The sequence below is a fragment of the Filicampus tigris genome, chromosome 18 (genome assembly GCF_054856515.1).
Source record: "Filicampus tigris isolate MCC_2025a chromosome 18, RoL_Ftig_1.0, whole genome shotgun sequence".
NCBI lineage: Eukaryota > Metazoa > Chordata > Actinopteri > Syngnathiformes > Syngnathidae > Filicampus > Filicampus tigris.
In genome coordinates, this window is record NC_141234.1 from 9,380,474 (window position 1) to 9,397,622 (window position 17,149).

Here is a 17,149-nt window from a genome sequence, read left to right on the forward strand (position 1 = left end):
ATTTGCTTGCTCTGACCAACCAACGCATGGATGAAAAAATGCTGTTGTTCTTGACGATTTGAAACAGTCCCATTTGTAACATACAGCACTGAGCACTTAGTGTGAAGGCCCTGGGAAGATTATATTGACATAGCAACACAAAGGCTGAACTCTGATTTGTATTAAATTGTAAAGAGTCTTTGTGGATACTCGATATTAGATTTTGCATTTTAATTCGTGTACTGTAGGTTTGCCACTATGCCGTCTACACATCATAGCGTTTTCGTCGAAGCTTATGATGTGTAATGGGCTTTGCATCATCAAACGAATTGGGTTTTAAGCTTTATATGAGGCCACATGGACGCCAGCCCACAAAAAAGATAACCAAAAAGCACGAACAAACACATGCATTTGGGGCATCTCTGTTGTAGAATTAGATTGTGTGTGTTGGGTCAGATTTGTCACGCTGAGAGTGAGGTCATAGCGTATTTTGGAGCGAGTGAGTCCCCATCTTTGTGCGGTGCGACCACGCCCCGGCCCCACCGTGCAGTCAGTGCACCAGGCTAAGCTAATGCTACATCCGGGCAATCTGCTCCGTTGACAACCCTGCGAAGATGGCGACTACTGGGAGGAGTGCATTATTATCCTCCACCTTAACTGGATCCAAGACCGCACTGGAGAACCCGGAGGAGGATGACGGGCAGAATTTATGGTGCGTGCGAGATTTCTTTGAAAAACAGGTCATCGATAGCGGGGGTGCCTCCGGGCGTTAAAGCCCAATTCTTACAGCAAGGAGGTTGATTTGACAGCTAGCTGTCTGCTAACGAGCCTAGCTAGCATCAGCACCAGACAAGAGGCTGGTGATAGTGGAACGAGCTAACCTTATTTAGCATGTCGTTCAACGAATAAGTCATGAATCGTCGTGGGATAATCGGATTCTTGTGTCTACAGGTCGACTATCCTGAGCGAAGTGTCAACCCACTCAAGATCAAAATTACCATCCGGGAAAAATGTCCTGGTTATGGGTGGGTACAATATATGTCCTATCAAATAACTAGAATGCATACAGATACTGATAAATGGTTAATTGAGAATGAAGGTTAGCTTTCTCTGAGGTGACGAATACGTTGAGGTTTGCACACAGAGACAGGTGCATTTCCTGAGAGTGGACACTGCAAGTCATTGTAGCATGCTAGTGGCTAAAAGAGAGGTGATGCTGAGCAAGAGGATGTTGTGTTCTTGAAAAAGAACACAAACGCTCTACTGTTGCAGCGACGTGCCCGTGCGGGGCTAATCCGCTGCCTTGGGTAATCAGCGAGTTTATTAATGTCCTGCGTGGCAGACAGGCTCATGGTAGTCAAGTTTCGTCTCGATCAAAACATCAGTGCTGCATGGAGTCCCTCTGTGGGCATGAGTGGATACAGCACTGTGGAGGAATTGACGCAGCCTTGTCAACACAAGAGCAATAAAATTGGCTTTAAAACCAATACAAATGTTCACAATGAAGCTGTAATGTTTTGGGAGTGTTAGCATTTCATCTGCATTTGCACATATTTAAAGAATGATATTTGGTGTCCTGAGGTGTGTTTTCAAGATGTATTACTCTTACAAATGTATTGTAACAAATGATATGTTATTTATTACAAAGGAAAATTAAACTACATAAAACCTAGTGGCGTTAAACCATCAAGTGAATGTCCATCTGGGAAAAAAAAAAGACAAGAAAATATGATCCCCAGTAAGTTATTTTAGTGACACTATTGAAGCAATTTTTAATGTTTTTTTTTTTTTTTTAACTTTCCACCCATCCTGTACTGTGTGTATATATATATATATGATTTGAAAACAAAATATATAAACAAAAGTGTATGCTTGTGTGTTTAGGGGAAGTTGGCTCGGGGAAAACCACCTTGGTTGCGAAGTTACAAGGAGTTGAAGAGTACATGAAAGGGCGAGGTCTAGAATACCTCTACATCAGTGTCCATGACGACGACATTGATGGTATCTCACTCTATTTCTTTTAGCAATGTAATGTTAAGATCTCAAACATGTAACGCATTTGGAATCGTTTTACACTCTAATTTGGTTGTTTGTTTTAGACCACACGAGGTGTAACGCTTGGGTGTTAGACGGAGACCTGTACCACAAAGGTCTACAGGGAGTCGCTGTACCGGTCGATGCGATCAGCAACACGTTACTGCTGATAACGGTTGACATGTCGCGGCCGTGGAACGCGCTGGACTCGCTGCAGAAGTGGGCCGCCGTCGCGAGGGAGCACGTCGACAAACTACGGGTGCCTCCGGAAACACTGCGGGAGCTCGAGCACAGACGTGAGTCCTACTCCCTGCAGTCAGTTGGAAATACATATTGTGTCCTACTCGTGCTTGTGTATTTGAAATCGTCCATAGTGGCGAAGGTGAGTGTGAACGGTTGTCAAATATGAGCCCTGCGATTGGCTGCCAACCAGTCTAGGGCGTACATTGCTTCTCGCCCAAAGTCAGCTGGGATAGGCTCCAGCTCACCTGCGACCCCAATGAGGACAAGCGATATAGAAATCAGGTGAATGGACACTCTGGGAGTTGACAGACTGGCAAGAAATCACCCGACAGGCTGTAAACATACGCAGGGCTTAACGTGAGCAATGAAATGCAAAACATATCTCTTAATAGTCTTAACAACCTGGGTGTTGTCTGCGTGTAGTTGTAAAACAGTTTCAGGAATACAGCGAGCCTGGTAGTGGGGAGGATGGGACCTCACAGAGGAGAGCCGATGAGGAGGAGAGCGTGCTGCTGCCGTTAGGAGACAACACACTCACGCACAATCTGGGCATACCGATGGTAGTGGTCTGCACTAAGGTGCGTGCACTCACTAAGCGGGTCTAAACGTAGCTCATTTAGTTCATCATCACACCGGTGTGTATTTGGTTAAGTAACATGATAACGCGGTCCTATTCTTGTTTTCTTCCCTTCGCCCGCCATCTGACACCGACCCGTTTGTCCTCGCAGTGTGATGCCATCAGCACTTTGGAGAAGGAGCATGACTACAGAGACGAGCACCTGGACTTTATCCAGTCCCACATCCGACAGTTCTGTCTACAGTGTATCCTTGATGACATCAATGCTGTGAATTAATGAATGGCAATTTTACTTGGTGGTTGAGTGCGTAGTCTTACCAAGTCTGGCTGAATGTGAAGTTTGTTCGAATATAATGTGAAAAAAAAAAAAATTACCAGAAAGATTTGCGCAAGTCTGCAAACTCATAAAATTGCCTTTTCTTAAGTCATGTTAAATGTAAAAGTAGTTTGTTATTCTTTAAATTGCAATATTGCCCCAAACAACCTTGACAGAGGTGACAGATGGAGCATCTCTTGTTTACACATCCGTGAAGGAGATGAAGAACCTCGATGTGCTATATAAATATCTGGTCCACAGACTTTACGGCTTTCCATTCCACTGCCCCGCACAAGTGGTGGAAAGAGATGCGGTCTTCATGTAAGTGTGTGTACTGTTATGCAATCCATATAAAGCCTTATTGAGTGCTTGTGGTTATACCTCTGCAATGGGTTTAATTTAATGGTCTGGAAATAACGTTAGACGTAAATATTTTTAACCCTCCCTCTGCCGTGTCAGTCCCTCAGGTTGGGACAATGAGAAGAAGATTGCAATACTTCACGAGAACTTCCAGACGATAAAGACAGACGACGGGTTTGAGGACGTGGTCGTCAAACCACCAGTCAGAAAGGTTCATGACATCAGCTGAATCAAATACTCTCTCATTTTTAAGATTATGGCCTGGAGATGACCTTGTTTGGCTTACTGATCTCGCGGTGGGTGTCAATGGCTATCTTTTGGACATCTGTCAAGTCAGCAGTCTTCCCCATGATCGTGTACTTTACTGAGACTGAGGGAGGATTGAAAGGTTTAGGGAGCCTTTGCAAAGGTTTTTAGATAGCTGATTAGGATGCTACACCATTACTTTCCAGTGTTCCATTTTTTTCCCCCCATCATGTCATAATTTTCTGAGACACTGAATTCTGGGGTTTTATTATCTGTAATCCATAATCATCAACCTGCAAGAAATAACAGCTTGAAGTATTTCACTGTGTAATGAATCTATAATAAAAATCGGTTTCACGTTATGAAATGAGTGACAAAAGATATTCTATTTTTTTTTTAATGTACCTGTATGTTGTGAATTCATCTGACGTCACAAGCTTCCTGATGACTTTTGTATTTCATAAAATGCATTAGTTTGGTCAACAGTGACCCCGCAGGGTTAATGGCGATTGTATCTACTGTAAAGAGTTTTTTTTTTTTTTCTTTTTTAAATAAAGACTAACAGTTTTTGTTTTACGGCCCATCAGATTGTCCATGAAAAGGAGATTCAGGCGGAAGATGACCAAGTGTTTCTGGTAAAACTGCAGGTAAGCAATCGTGTTACTTTTGTTGTCGTTACTGTAACAATACGGTTCATCTTGTGCTCTTTTCTGTAGTCTCTGCTCGCCAAACAACCTGCTGTTACTGTAGGGCGACCAGTGGTAAGGATTACTTTTAAAAAAAAAAAAAAGTCCTTACTGCATCCGACCCACAAAAAAGTCCCTGACTTTGAGCGAGAAACCGATTGTATCCGCAGGACACGGCAACCAGAGCACCCACCGGTTCACCGCGGACGAGCAACCGTTCTGCAGCCGCCAACGTCGCCAACGCAATGCCACAGTCAGGTAGACAAATTTGCCATCAGATGAGACCGTTTTTTTTTTTTTTAATTAATTAATTATTATTATTATTTATTTTATTTTTTTAAACTCGGGCTAATCCCCGTTTGCTGCAGGTCAAACAAGTGAGGGGGTCTTGGCCAACTTCTTCAATAGTCTACTGACAAAAAAAGCAGGCACAGGAGGAGCCGGAACGACTGGAGGTGGAAACAACACTCCGGGAACAGTACGCAAATCAGGTGAAAGCCTCCACACACCTGTGGTTTGTGGTTTCTGTGACCTTTGCCTTATGTGATCAAAAAAGTGAGCATCCAGTCCTCCCACAATCCTCAGTCATTACTCATCCCTGCCTCTTTTTGATTTGACTTGTCACTCCTCTCTTCCGATCCCTAATAGTTTGCAACATCAATACACTTCTGTTGTCCTTTCATCCGTCACTCAGTAGAATCGTGAAGTGTCCCCCCGCATTTTTTAACCACATTCCTCGTCTTTGCTGTCCAATCTCACTGTTAACATCACTCGCAACGCGTGTGTGTGCGTGCGCCCCAGTCAGAGGATGTTGGCCCCGATAAGGTGTGTGTGAGCAAGACGTTCTCCGATTATCATTGCTCGTCTATCTATGTTCTTATTTCCTTATAATCCCGTTCCCTTGCTGAACCTTTTATCACCATCCAAGCATGAAGGATCCAACCACAGCTGCACCCATTTTGTGAGCAGTATTGCAGCCAGTATTTGCATAAACTAAGAACTTGGAGCTTAAGCATATTGTATAAAAAGGGGTTAGCTCTGAAATGTAAGCAACATCTTTTATTGTTTTAAGGCATGTCGCATTGCATTTGTTGTATATTTACTTGTGCCACACACATTACACATGGTTCCAATTATGGCTGGCCGACACGGACATTAAAAATATCTGCCCCGTAGAGTACTTTCAAATTGTAGTCTTGTTGAGATGGTGACTGAAAAGTACTAGAGAGTCACAAAAGGTGCAATGTTTTTTCATTAGTTGCGGTCAGAGGCAATATTAGTGTATTATTTTGTTAGACTGCAGAGAAATTCTACAATAAACGGTACACATTATTTCAAGTGTCAATTCACAAAACAAGTAAAGCATTCAACAATCATCATCATTATAGGATGCCTAACGTGATTTTCGGAGTATTGCCCTTACATATTTCAGCCAGCCCTAATTTAAACGTGTGTAAATGTCCCCCCCCCCCCCCCCCTGCAGCTCAATGACTTGGATACGTTTCGTTAAGTATTGCACTGGCTGATAATGTGATTCTGCATGCTTCTAAGAATGAAGAGGTGATTCTTCTACCCCAAAGAAAAATCGAATGACTTGTGTTTCACTGCTACGGCTGCAGGCTCAAAACTGGGCCTGACTGATGTACAGGCGGAGCTAGACCGCATATCCAACCGGGAAACGGACTTGGACTTGCCCAATGCCAACGAGACCCCCGCCACTGACGGCCAAGACACATGAAGACCATCGCACTTCAATCACCCTGCTTTACTTCTCTTCCTCCACCTCAGCCAACCGCCGCCTCTTTTGCCCTCCCTCCCTCCCTCCGCTCTGACACGTGGATATACGAGGGGAAAAAAAAAAAGGGGGAAGTGGGGAAAAAGAAAAAGTGGACACCTAGTTTTTTTCTACCTTATCTTTCACCCTCCATATGAAGACTCGTCACTCTCCGTACCCTCTTCTAAAACCTACCCCCGCCCTTCCAATCCCACCTACCTGGCTGTTACACTGGGGGAGAGAGATGTGTCACTGTAAATGGAAGAATGGTTACATGGGTATGGGGGACCAACGTGCGGGATGTAAGCTGGAATGATGTTTGAAAATATTCATTGCAAGACTGATAGTGAAGGTGTTATTCCATCCATTAATTGTGATGGTTCAGTTAGTTGTTGTTTTTTTTTTATGATAGAAACTGCTGAAAGACATGTTGAAGAAATTGCACTTAGATAATAGGATTGTTTGGCCAGTGACTTAGAAAAAGGAAGCGAATGAGAAGAAAAATTATTGCCTGAAACAATAGTGGGTTTTTCTGTTGCTTTTCTTTTTTTTTTTTAAGAAGGGATAAACATACCTGTGTGCGTGTGAATGTTTGTATGTATATGAGAGAATGAAACACAAAATGAAGGACATAAGTGCAACCTATCTGTATGTTGGAGTTCCATTTACAAACCAAAAAGAAAAAAACATGACTATGCGCTACACTACACTCATCGAAATACACTAAGTACACCACAAACTAAACATGGACAACAACAAAAAAAAATATTCGACTTCAGTCAAGCATGGCGCACACTTTGACATTTGACCAAACTCCCTTCATGATTCTTACACAGGAACTGCAAAAGGCGGGTGAGCTTTACCTGTACGGAATGACGCACCAGTGACTCCATAGGCAGGGTGGTGGGCGGCCAGGGGGTGTCAAATCTTGGTAGGGTCACGTCAAGAATGTACAGCTATCGTCTTGCTGATTGGTCCTGTAATTTCAGAGCTCTGTGTTGGCGTTTGTATAATCAGATCTGTTAAGCAGTCAAATAAAGGTATTTATTCGGAGTCATTCAATGGGTGTCTTTTAATGTTCATTTCAATGGAAGGAAGAAAAACGACTGGAATGATTTTCATTCAATTACATGCTGCAATTCTTCCCAAAAAAGGAAGACTACTGCTGCCATAAAGATGCGTCAGAAAAGTGTGTTTTGAATATGATACGCTTGCCATTTCAGTTTGAACTAAATTACATGAGTATATGATATAGCATCCTTGTGGACCTCTGTAACCATAGTTTTTTGAGTGACTCGCGCCTACATTTTTTCAATAATCAAGGTAAAGTTGCACCACCACCAAAGTCAACACGTTTCTTATCTTGAATCTGAAACCGAGATAATCTGCAGCACTGTTGATGCCACCCTGAAAACCAAGTTCATATACTGTCCTGTAAATGACATGGTCTTGTTAATTAAGTCATAATGAGTCACATTCCATTCTAATGAGTATACCCCGCCCTCTTCAACCGCCCCAGCAACCACGTCTTTCTTTTGTCAAAGACTACGCCTTTGAAGTAATAAAAAATAAATAGCGAGAAGCATCGCCTAATTGGATGATGTATTCAAGTCAACTTTAAAGTCGCCCTATTTTCCCGATTGCGGCAGAATACTAACATTTTCCTCTCTCGCCATCTTGTTGCTCGATCGTGCAAGCGGAAGCAATATCTTCGGCGGAGGAAGAGCGGGTGTGGTTCGGATTTAGCAGCCCTTCAAATTTTCACCCAAGCTAAAGGAGATTTTTCCCCCCTAGCAGGAACAACGGAGGTGCCACTGGATTCTGGTATGGATATTTTGCTTAGTATAATTGGCATATAAGGTATTTACACCGTGTCACTTTGCCGTTTCTGGGAGAAAACAATCTTTGGCGAGGGAGGGGGGCTCCGGTGAGGGTTTTCAGATTTTTGGCTGGCAGTACGGCAGGTTTAGTATGGTGGCGCCCGGATCTACTTTTCAGACGTCCTGGCTAGCTAAGATAAGAAAACTGGCAATAATCCCCGTTTGAAAATCAACTTCGCAACAGTAGACACGATTTACAGTAGTGACAGTCCGTATTAGGCTTACAACAAGTGATCGCTTCTAATATTTGACACTGGAGCTTCCAGCTGTGTTTGTTTACGTTTGCTAGTTATCCTACTAACGGCTAGCACAATCGAGGTAAGCAGTGGGAGCTAACGATGATTACCATAACGCCAATAATGGCAATCAAAAATGTTCGCCCGCTGAACTTCGTTGTTTAGGTGTGTTTAGGTAGCCTGTTACGTGTGGTGTTGACCCCCACCACGAGAGGAGGAGTCATGGAAGCAAAAGCGGGGCGGAGGACGTAGTTTCTCATCGGAAACCCATCGCAGGCTGCTAGGTCGGAACTTGGCCGTGGTACGGGGGAGGGGGAGAAATATGCCTTTGAAGTGCTTTGCCGCTCAATGGTGAATTGTGCTAGTTCGGGCCTGGAAATACCCACCGCTTTGCTTTCTCGGCCGGAGGTGGAGACTCGGCATTTCCCCTCTCTCAGCTACTTTAGCGAGCAAAACAAGCCTTTGAAGTGGGGGAGACCTGGCGCAGGTAAATTGGTGCAAAGGGCAGTGGCTTTCCAACTGAGAAACGCCACGATCGGGTGTAACTTAACCGAGTAGGACGTCGCGTTGAAGGAATGTTTTTTTTTGTTGTTTTTTTTTTAATTTGCTCTGTGTGACTGCTCTTTTTTTCCTCTTTTTTTAATACAGACCTAGCTGCTGTGCAGGCCGAGGGCAGGCGAGAACAATGGCTACCCAGTGTAAGTTTTGGAAAAACAGACAGAATGTCCTACTTTTTGGGGATGAACCGATAGCACCCTATTTACTTGCTGATACCAAACACCTACTTTTCTCGAACATGCCTTTCAGTTAAATGAAAGCCTTTTTGGAGTAACCGCTTTTTATTGCTGGCAGTTAATCATCCAACTATTTGTTATTCGAACAAGCTTTCCACGCAATTCACTTAAATGTATCCTCTCAAAAGACATTTTACATTCACAGTTTCACTTTGCACTTCTGACTCAGTTTAGACTTGCATGTCTTACGCTTTGAAATGGTATAGATATGTTACTGGCAGGATCAAGTAGGTTGCCTCTGGGGCCCGGCTGCCTCTGTCGTGGCTTTGTGATCAGAGTGGGCGACCAGGCTTAACACGCTGTCGGATGCAACTCGCAGGGTGGTGTTCGTCTCGGTTGCCGCACGACGGGTGGAGTTAATCATTCATTTTGCAAAGCAAAATTTGCGTAATTATTGTTCCTTTACATGCGTACCTCCTCACGACTGACACGGCTCCTACCCAGAAGGCGCACATCAATCTGGTGAAGTGGTATCTGAGATGTAGTATTGCAGCATTTTTGTTAGCACTATCGCACTGTCGAGCCCTGAGGGTGTCAAAATTGTTTGTGTGCAACATCGTAGTTATGGTTACCCGTTGGTGAAACCACAAAAATGTATTATCGCTAATGGTGTAACGTAGGTCAGAAGTCATTTGTCCTCTTTCAAGGAAACGAAACATTTAAACACGTGCAACAATAACAGTTTGAACAGTGTGAATCGTTACGCTATGAAAACCCAATAATGGCATTTGACGTATTGCGTGGAGGGGCGATCTAAAAGTTTTCTACCGTTCTTCTACTTTGGTGTAATGTTAAAGAAGACCCGTAAAGCTCGATTTGCAACTGGTTTAAGGTGACGACAAGAATTTTCATTGTCTTCAGCTGATTTGATGGAGTTGGACATGGCGATGGGAGACAGTAAGGCTGCAGTGAGCCAGTGGCAGCAGCAGTCTTACCTGGACTCAGGCATCCAGTCTGGAGTCACCACCACAGCACCGTCTTTGAGCGGCAAAGGAAACCCTGACGTCGAGGAGGATGATCCGACTTTGTACGACTGGGAGTTCAACCAGCCCTTCACTCCTGAGACTACAGGTACAGATCACGACGCAAAATCCAGCGCAAAACTCCCAAACCGTTATTTTTGGTCGTCACGAATGTTTTCCCACCGCAGACATCGAAGGCTACGCCATGACCCGTGCTCAGCGGGTGCGTGCGGCCATGTTCCCGGAAACCTTGGAGGAAGGTATCCAGATTCCGCCGACACAGCTTGACGCCGCTCATCCCACTGCGGTGCAGCGCCTGGCCGAGCCCTCTCAGATGCTGAAGCACGCTGTGGTCAACCTCATCAACTACCAAGATGATGCCGAGCTGGCCACTCGAGCAATCCCAGAGCTTACCAAACTGCTCAACGACGAGGACCAGGTAACTAGAAGCGCACTCGCGATGGAACAACAAAGCCTACAATAAATCACTGACCGTTGCCTTTCTCCCAGGTTGTGGTGAACAAGGCAGCTGTGATGGTGCATCAGTTGTCAAAGAAGGAGGCCTCTCGCCACGCGCTCATGCGTTCGCCGCAGATGGTTTCGGCGGTTGTCCGAGCCATGCAGAATACCGGCGATGTGGAAACTGCTCGCTGCTCTGCCGGAACCTTGCACAACCTTTCCCACCACCGAGAGGGGCTCCTTGCCATCTTCAAGTCCGGAGGGATCCCTGCCCTGGTCAAGATGCTGGGGTCAGTCACAATATGGCGGTGTGACGCAGATGCATTTTGCCCCCGGGACTTATTTCCTGAGGCGAAGCGGTACAGACTACTTCAAAAGTAGAGCAATCATCTGTCCTTTTGTTAAGGAGGAGGACCATCTATTACACGGTCATATAGGCTCAAAACTCGGCCGCACTCATCTAAATGGAAATGCGGTTAGAAAATAGCAGCTCGGCACAGGGTATTCGCCACAAGCAGACAGTGTGCCGGGTGCCCCAGAAATGCACTGCGCTACAGGCTTTGTATCTGGGCATTGTGTTTGCTTACTTTGCCACAAAAGTCAACAGTTGGCTCGCTAAAAATCCCACAAGTTCAATGCACATTTGTAAACAAACACTGGCCATTTGTCGAGAAATGGACATTTGAGTGTGTACCATTTGTAATCGTTTTGAACCGTCTTTCAGCTCACCAGTGGACAGTGTGTTGTTCTATGCCATCACCACGCTCCACAACCTCCTGTTGCACCAGGAAGGAGCCAAGATGGCCGTCCGCCTGGCCGGAGGACTGCAAAAGATGGTGGCTCTGTTGTCCAACACCAACGTTAAGTTCCTCGCCATCACAACCGACTGCCTGCAGATACTTGCTTATGGCAACCAGGAAAGCAAGGTCAATAAAAACAGTTCAATGTGGATTTGATTACTTTGTTCTTTGTGTATAAATGCTGACTTGGTAACATTTGCAAAGTACTTCAAGTTTTGACAAGATGTCAAAGTCGTTTCAGCTCACTTAAATGTACGTCTTGTCTTTTTAGTTGATTATTCTGGCTAGTGGTGGTCCCCAAGCCCTAGTCAACATCATGAGGACCTTCACTTATGAAAAACTGTTGTGGACCACAAGCAGAGTGCTGAAGGTTCTCTCTGTTTGCTCCAGCAACAAACCTGCAATAGTTGAAGCCGGTAAGTTTGTCTTCCGGGTGGGGAAAAAAAAAAAAGCAAAAGGAACCAAATACAGAGGCTAATTTTGTCTGGTTTATCAGGTTTTGGGTAGCTTTTGTAATTCTGGTTTGCTATTGCCGTATAATAAATGAGTTGATGTGCTTTTCTGTGTGTAGGAGGCATGCAGGCCTTGGGACTCCATCTGACTGACCCCAGCCAGCGTTTGGTCCAGAACTGCCTCTGGACTCTGAGGAACCTTTCAGATGCTGCCACAAAGCAGGTATAACAAGCTTTGTCGTCTTAAAGACTTTTTTTTGTTTTTTTCGTGCATCCCAGACGGGCAATGGCAAATGACAACCAAATGAGTAATAGTAATGACAAAATGTGACTCAACCTCTTGTAGGAGGGAATGGAGGGTCTGCTGGGAACGCTGGTCCAGCTGCTGGGAAGTGACGACATCAACGTAGTGACATGTGCTGCCGGCATCCTCTCCAACCTGACCTGCAACAACTACAGTAACAAACTCATGGTTTGCCAGGTACAAAACCTTTAATGTATTCATTTTTAGGGATGTCACAATATCGTGGTATCACCCCCTGGTGGTTAGTTTATTAATGCAGTTTGGTAATTTTTTTTTGTATCGCCAACCTCTCCACAATATCGTATTCCGACATCCCTAATTCATTTCTATCATTTATATTCAGTGTTTGATCAACCTTGGAGCCAAGTCACATATTTGACATCAGGAAAATGTCCTATGACCTATGCACCCACATTTTGACATCTCTGATCAGGTTGGAGGTATTGAAGCCCTTGTGAGGACAGTACTCAGGGCGGGAGACCGAGAGGACATCACAGAGCCGGCCGTCTGTGCCCTGCGCCACCTCACCTCCCGCCACCAGGATGCGGAGATGGCACAGAACGCCGTGCGCCTTCATTACGGCCTGCCCGTGGTTGTCAAACTACTGCACCCCCCGTCTCACTGGCCACTCATCAAGGTCTTCTACCTTTTTTTACTCACAGCCAGCTTTAAAAGTCTGCCCCCATTTTAAATCAGATTCAAATGTCCCACCCCCGAACCAGGCGACAGTTGGTTTGATCCGCAACCTGGCCCTTTGCCCGGCCAACCACAGCGCTCTGCGAGAGCAGGGAGCCATTCCGCGCCTGGTCCAGTTGCTTGTCAGAGCTCATCAGGACACGCAGAGGCGCACCAGCATGGGAGGCAACCAGCAGCAGTTTGTGGTGTGCAACCAGGCCTGCTAAAAGCATTATTTATTTCACACTAGGGCTGGGCGATGCAATCTTAAAATGCTTTATACAAAAAGCAAATGACAACAGGTTAGGCAAAATGAACTCTGCAAAAATATTTGTAACTTGGAAGCACATAGCTACATTTCGATAAAGCAACGTATACTGTAAATGTCTTTGGTTGTGTTCAATGCGATTGAATCTGATTGCCTTTTGAAAAATAATTCTGATTGTGTCTGTTTCTTAGTGGGAACTGAAGTCGCTAGTTATTGAAAAATAGAAAATAGATTGTTTGGCAAAGTAGCTAAATATAGCAACCAAATTGCAAAGTTGGGAACACTGCTTTTGTCCTCCATTCACAGCTGTGTTGTTAGTGTAAGCAATGCACATTAGCAGGAATGAATTTTGAACAATGAAAGCGTGACAAAATTAAATTTTTTCTGACAAATTGATTAATCGCCCAGCCTTTATGCATGTATTCAAACTCTTTACAGCTTGCTAAACGTTTCCTGCCGTGTGACCTCACATACAGGAAGGTGTGCGTATGGAAGAAATAGTGGAAGGCTGCACAGGAGCGCTGCACATCCTGGCACGGGACGTCCACAACAGAATTGTCATCAGGGGACTCAACACCATTCCACTCTTTGTCCAGGTGAATTCAAAATCAAAACGACAGCAAAAGCACACGGCGTCAGAGTAGCCAGTTGGCGCGATCAAGTCTTCAAGGGCTACGCACTAACTAGCTGCGACTCGGTTGTGCTTCCGTCCAGTTGCTGTATTCTCCAGTGGAGAACATCCAGCGCGTGGCTGCCGGCGTGCTGTGCGAGCTGGCTCAGGACAAGGAGGCCGCCGAGGCCATCGAAGCCGAGGGGGCCACCGCGCCGCTCACAGAGCTGCTGCACTCTCGCAACGAGGGCGTCGGTAAGTGGATTTGCTCCCGTGACTATTAACAAACTCCTTGCGGCTCCAACTGTCACTTAACTCCGCCTCCCCCTCCCCGTAGCCACCTATGCCGCAGCCGTACTTTTCCGCATGTCCGAGGACAAGCCACAGGACTACAAGAAACGTCTCTCGGTGGAGCTGACCAGCTCGTTGTTCAGAACTGAGCCCCTAGCCTGGAATGAGGTGCGTAAAAAATTTGTTCATATTAGTATTGCGTGTTGGAGGAAATTAGAACTTTTGAGTGTGCTGATACATTTTTTTTTTTTTTTTTTTTCCTTTCCAGACTGGAGATCTTGGATTGGATATGGGTGCTCAAGGAGACCCTCTGGCTTACAGGCAGGATGGTGAGCGCTCCATTTCATAGTACTTTGTATTTTGATGTGAGTCACAATATTAGGTACAGGCGAACTTCAGATATGCCACTACTCAAGTGAAAAAAAAACAAAAACAGTAAATAGACTTGATAAAACCATACAAGTTCCGGAATGCATTGCATTCCCAGACAATTGACACACTTGACACCATCCTAATGAGGTTCCCCCTCCCCCCCCCCTCTCCTTCAATTGCAGACGGAGCGTACCGGGCCTACCCCGCAGGCTACGGCCAAGACACCCTGCTGGACCCCATGATGGAGGCGGCCGACTACCATGCTGACGCTCTGCCCGACCTGGGCCATCACACCGATCCCCTACCAGACCTCGGTCACAGCCAGGACCTGATGGACAGCAACCAGCTGGCCTGGTTTGACACCGACCTGTAGGATTGGTGAGAGTGACTGCGTCTGCTTTAAAGCCAGTTGTAGCTTTGCAAACAATTTCAATGACAACCCTGTCCTGCACTCTTTTTCTTTTCAGTTGTGTTCCGATAGAGCCTGCATCGTGATTGGCCTGTAACCTGTATTGTCTGAAGCAGCGTTTTGATTGGCTGTGTAAAGTTGTGAAGGTATAGGAAGGAACAGGGGTTAGTGGAAAGTGCCTGACACCAGAATAACTAAGAAGATGGCTGCCATGGGAATGTTTTTGGAAGTTGAAAACCGGGGTGGGGGTGGGGTTAAGAGAAAGGTGGCTTGAAGTGTTCGGGGGGGATGTGACATCAAAATGGAGGTCTCGGGGCAGGTTACCTTGTTTGGTTGAGTGCACAAGAGTTGGATCTTAAAGTTGGTAACATGTTTTAGCCTTGCCTGTATTATCCTTTTTCAGTTCTACTTTTTGTATTCTATTTTTTTATTTCTTTTTTTGTATTACTCATTCTGTCATGGTACTGACCCAGCTTGCCTTCACACTAGCCATCTTAATTTTCTCTTCAGTTCTAATCATCTTTTTTGTTTGTTTTTGTTTTTTTTTAAACAGACGTATATTACATGTAGTGTTAAGTTATAGTGATATTATACAATGTTTCTTTGGTTATGGCCGAATGTGTAGAACACTAATAATCAGTTGTACTCTGACTTAAAATGTAACATTGTGTAGGTTTTTTTTATAATCAAAAATGGAGGATGATACATTCTTAATATGTGCTTCTTAAAGCATATTGTCGGTGTCACATGTTCTAAAGAGATCAAATGTGGGTCAAATTGCGGGATTTGTTGGGGATAAATCTAGAGAAAAGTGTTTTATATACATTCACTGGTAGGTTACTATTTTGTATGCTATCATTGGGTGTGAGATAGAAAAGTGGTTGGCGCTATCAAAAGGTAGCTAGGTTGACGAACCAGTTGAGAGTCCTGCTGTGTTTCTTTTGGAGACGAGGTTCTGACACAGCTGAACAATAAAGTCATTTTATTTCAGTGAGTCTCCGTCCTTCTTTCCGTATTTATTTCAAGTAGGCTAGCACTACTTCAGAGTTTTAAGATTTTTAAACTGGACAAGATTACTGCAAACGTGCCGTTTTTAAATACCGGTAGTCTTTGAAGGAGAAACAAAGGCAGATCAAATATACTGACCAAATTCTATGAATTTATCCTAATTTACTTTGGAGAAATCTTGCAATTGACTGGTGACCATGCAGTCCAGGGCCTAACCCAATTTCGTCAGCTGGCCTGGGCTGCCGCTCACTGACCCTAATAAGCATGAGCGCACTCACAATACAATTGGCTGCAATGACACAAAGTGAAAAATTTGAAGCGGTCTGAATACTTTCCATACCCACTGTATACTGTATGTACAACGAGTGTGTACAGGGAATTTTAATGGCGCAATAGACCAACGAGTCATGGCTCGGTGATGCAAGTTTCTTATTAAGTCAGTAGGTGGCGGTAAGTGGCTGTCAAACTCTTAGCATCTAAAATGGTCAAATACTGTAGGTCGGATTATAAAAATGTATCTTTATAAAATTTGTACTACGGTTTACTCATTCATTCATTTTGCAAACTTCTTATCCTCACTAACACAAGAATTTTAATTTGGATTATTTCTTTTTTTTTAAATTTAATGTAGGTCATGAGAAAATGTTTATTGCACTGGATTTTTTTTTTTTTTTAATTGCCTGCCACTGGATAATCCGCATTGCTGAGGGGGGTTCCCCCCAATGGAATTACTCAAACATTTAACATCTGATGCACAGACTATGTATGAAATGAAAATTAGGTTGTCATCTTCATGGTTTTGAGTCTTCTTTGTCCAAGTGTGCTGCCCCCTGGTGAACAGGTGGGACACCTGCACTTCACAGTGCTACAATTTATGTCGGCCGACGGGGGGGCCTCAAGGAGTTTTTCTCCTTGGACTGCGACGCCTTTGCTGCTAATGCAAGCTTGGTATCGCTAGCCGGATGTGCGCTCTACGAAACTATTCATCTCATCGATGCACATTTATTATGGCATGATGGCATTATGTATGGCCATGTTTGAGAATCATGGCCGAGCCTCTCTGCATTGCGGTCGTCCTTATCTGGGTGACCTCTTCTGAACCCATCCAGCCTGTGTGGCTTGTACAGATGACAGCATGGCAATGATGCCCAGTGGCTGATGTCACCATCGCCATGCTTCCTCCCTTGAATGAAACAATGCCTTCTCGCATCACAAAGGCCACTTTCTTTTCATCTTTATGAATAAAGAGTCCACAGTCTTTAACTGCTCGGAGACTTCGCCACTGGTGTTTACAGTGTTTTCGATCCGTGCTGCAAAAGGCAGTGATTCGATGGACTTTCGGAAGTGAGAGCTCACAGGGCCCAAGAACAATACTATCATGTGTTGAATGTGGCGATATCACGTCAAAGCAGAT

The 17,149-nt window shown here is 44.7% G+C and overlaps 2 protein-coding genes across 5 annotated transcripts; both read left to right on the top strand.

Annotated features, from left to right (window-relative positions):
* Positions 1–335: 335 nt before the first annotated feature.
* On the top strand, positions 336–7,277 carry dync1li1 (dynein, cytoplasmic 1, light intermediate chain 1). 2 transcript variants are annotated; one of them, XM_086014016.1, is made up of 13 exons: positions 336–691; positions 931–1,004; positions 1,864–1,980; positions 2,079–2,309; positions 2,680–2,834; positions 2,985–3,078; positions 3,335–3,470; positions 3,609–3,720; positions 4,343–4,402; positions 4,472–4,516; positions 4,612–4,699; positions 4,810–4,932; positions 5,993–7,277. In XM_086014016.1, the coding sequence occupies exons 1-13, from the start codon at positions 594–596 to the stop codon at positions 5,995–5,997; spliced, it is 1,338 nt and encodes a 445-aa protein (XP_085870142.1). In that variant the 5' UTR covers positions 336–593; the 3' UTR covers positions 5,998–7,277. The 2 variants fall into 2 exon arrangements, with proteins under 2 accessions (XP_085870142.1, XP_085870141.1); XM_086014015.1 differs by having other exon boundaries at positions 341–691; positions 6,061–7,277.
* Positions 7,278–7,875: 598 nt separating this feature from the next.
* On the top strand, positions 7,876–15,717 carry LOC147132377 (catenin beta-1-like). Of its 3 annotated transcripts, none has more exons than XM_086014313.1 (17): positions 7,876–8,039; positions 8,980–9,029; positions 9,987–10,196; positions 10,276–10,526; positions 10,598–10,836; positions 11,271–11,472; positions 11,618–11,762; positions 11,918–12,021; positions 12,145–12,279; positions 12,536–12,739; positions 12,825–12,983; positions 13,522–13,641; positions 13,760–13,910; positions 13,993–14,114; positions 14,215–14,275; positions 14,501–14,696; positions 14,786–15,717. In XM_086014313.1, the coding sequence occupies exons 2-16, from the start codon at positions 9,017–9,019 to the stop codon at positions 14,689–14,691; spliced, it is 2,307 nt and encodes a 768-aa protein (XP_085870439.1). In that variant the 5' UTR covers positions 7,876–8,039; positions 8,980–9,016; the 3' UTR covers positions 14,692–14,696; positions 14,786–15,717. The 3 variants fall into 3 exon arrangements, with proteins under 3 accessions (XP_085870439.1, XP_085870441.1, XP_085870440.1); XM_086014315.1 differs by lacking the exon at positions 7,876–8,039 and adding an exon at positions 8,186–8,413; XM_086014314.1 differs by lacking the exon at positions 7,876–8,039 and adding an exon at positions 8,455–8,818.
* Positions 15,718–17,149: the final 1,432 nt, after the last annotated feature.

Bases quoted from the DNA above. Each gene is read 5' to 3' on its own strand.
- dync1li1 (XM_086014015.1), top strand. From the start codon at position 594: ATGGCGACTACTGGGAGGAGTGCATTATTATCCTCCACCTTAACTGGA. The intron at 1,005-1,863 runs GTGGGTACAATA...TTGTGTGTTTAG, and splicing joins GAAAAATGTCCTGGTTATGG to GGGAAGTTGGCTCGGGGAAA. The intron at 4,700-4,809 runs GTAGACAAATTT...CGTTTGCTGCAG, and splicing joins CAACGCAATGCCACAGTCAG to GTCAAACAAGTGAGGGGGTC.
- LOC147132377 (XM_086014313.1), top strand. The intron at 12,280-12,535 runs GTACAAAACCTT...ATCTCTGATCAG, and splicing joins ACAAACTCATGGTTTGCCAG to GTTGGAGGTATTGAAGCCCT. The intron at 14,115-14,214 runs GTGCGTAAAAAA...TTTCCTTTCCAG, and splicing joins AGCCCCTAGCCTGGAATGAG to ACTGGAGATCTTGGATTGGA.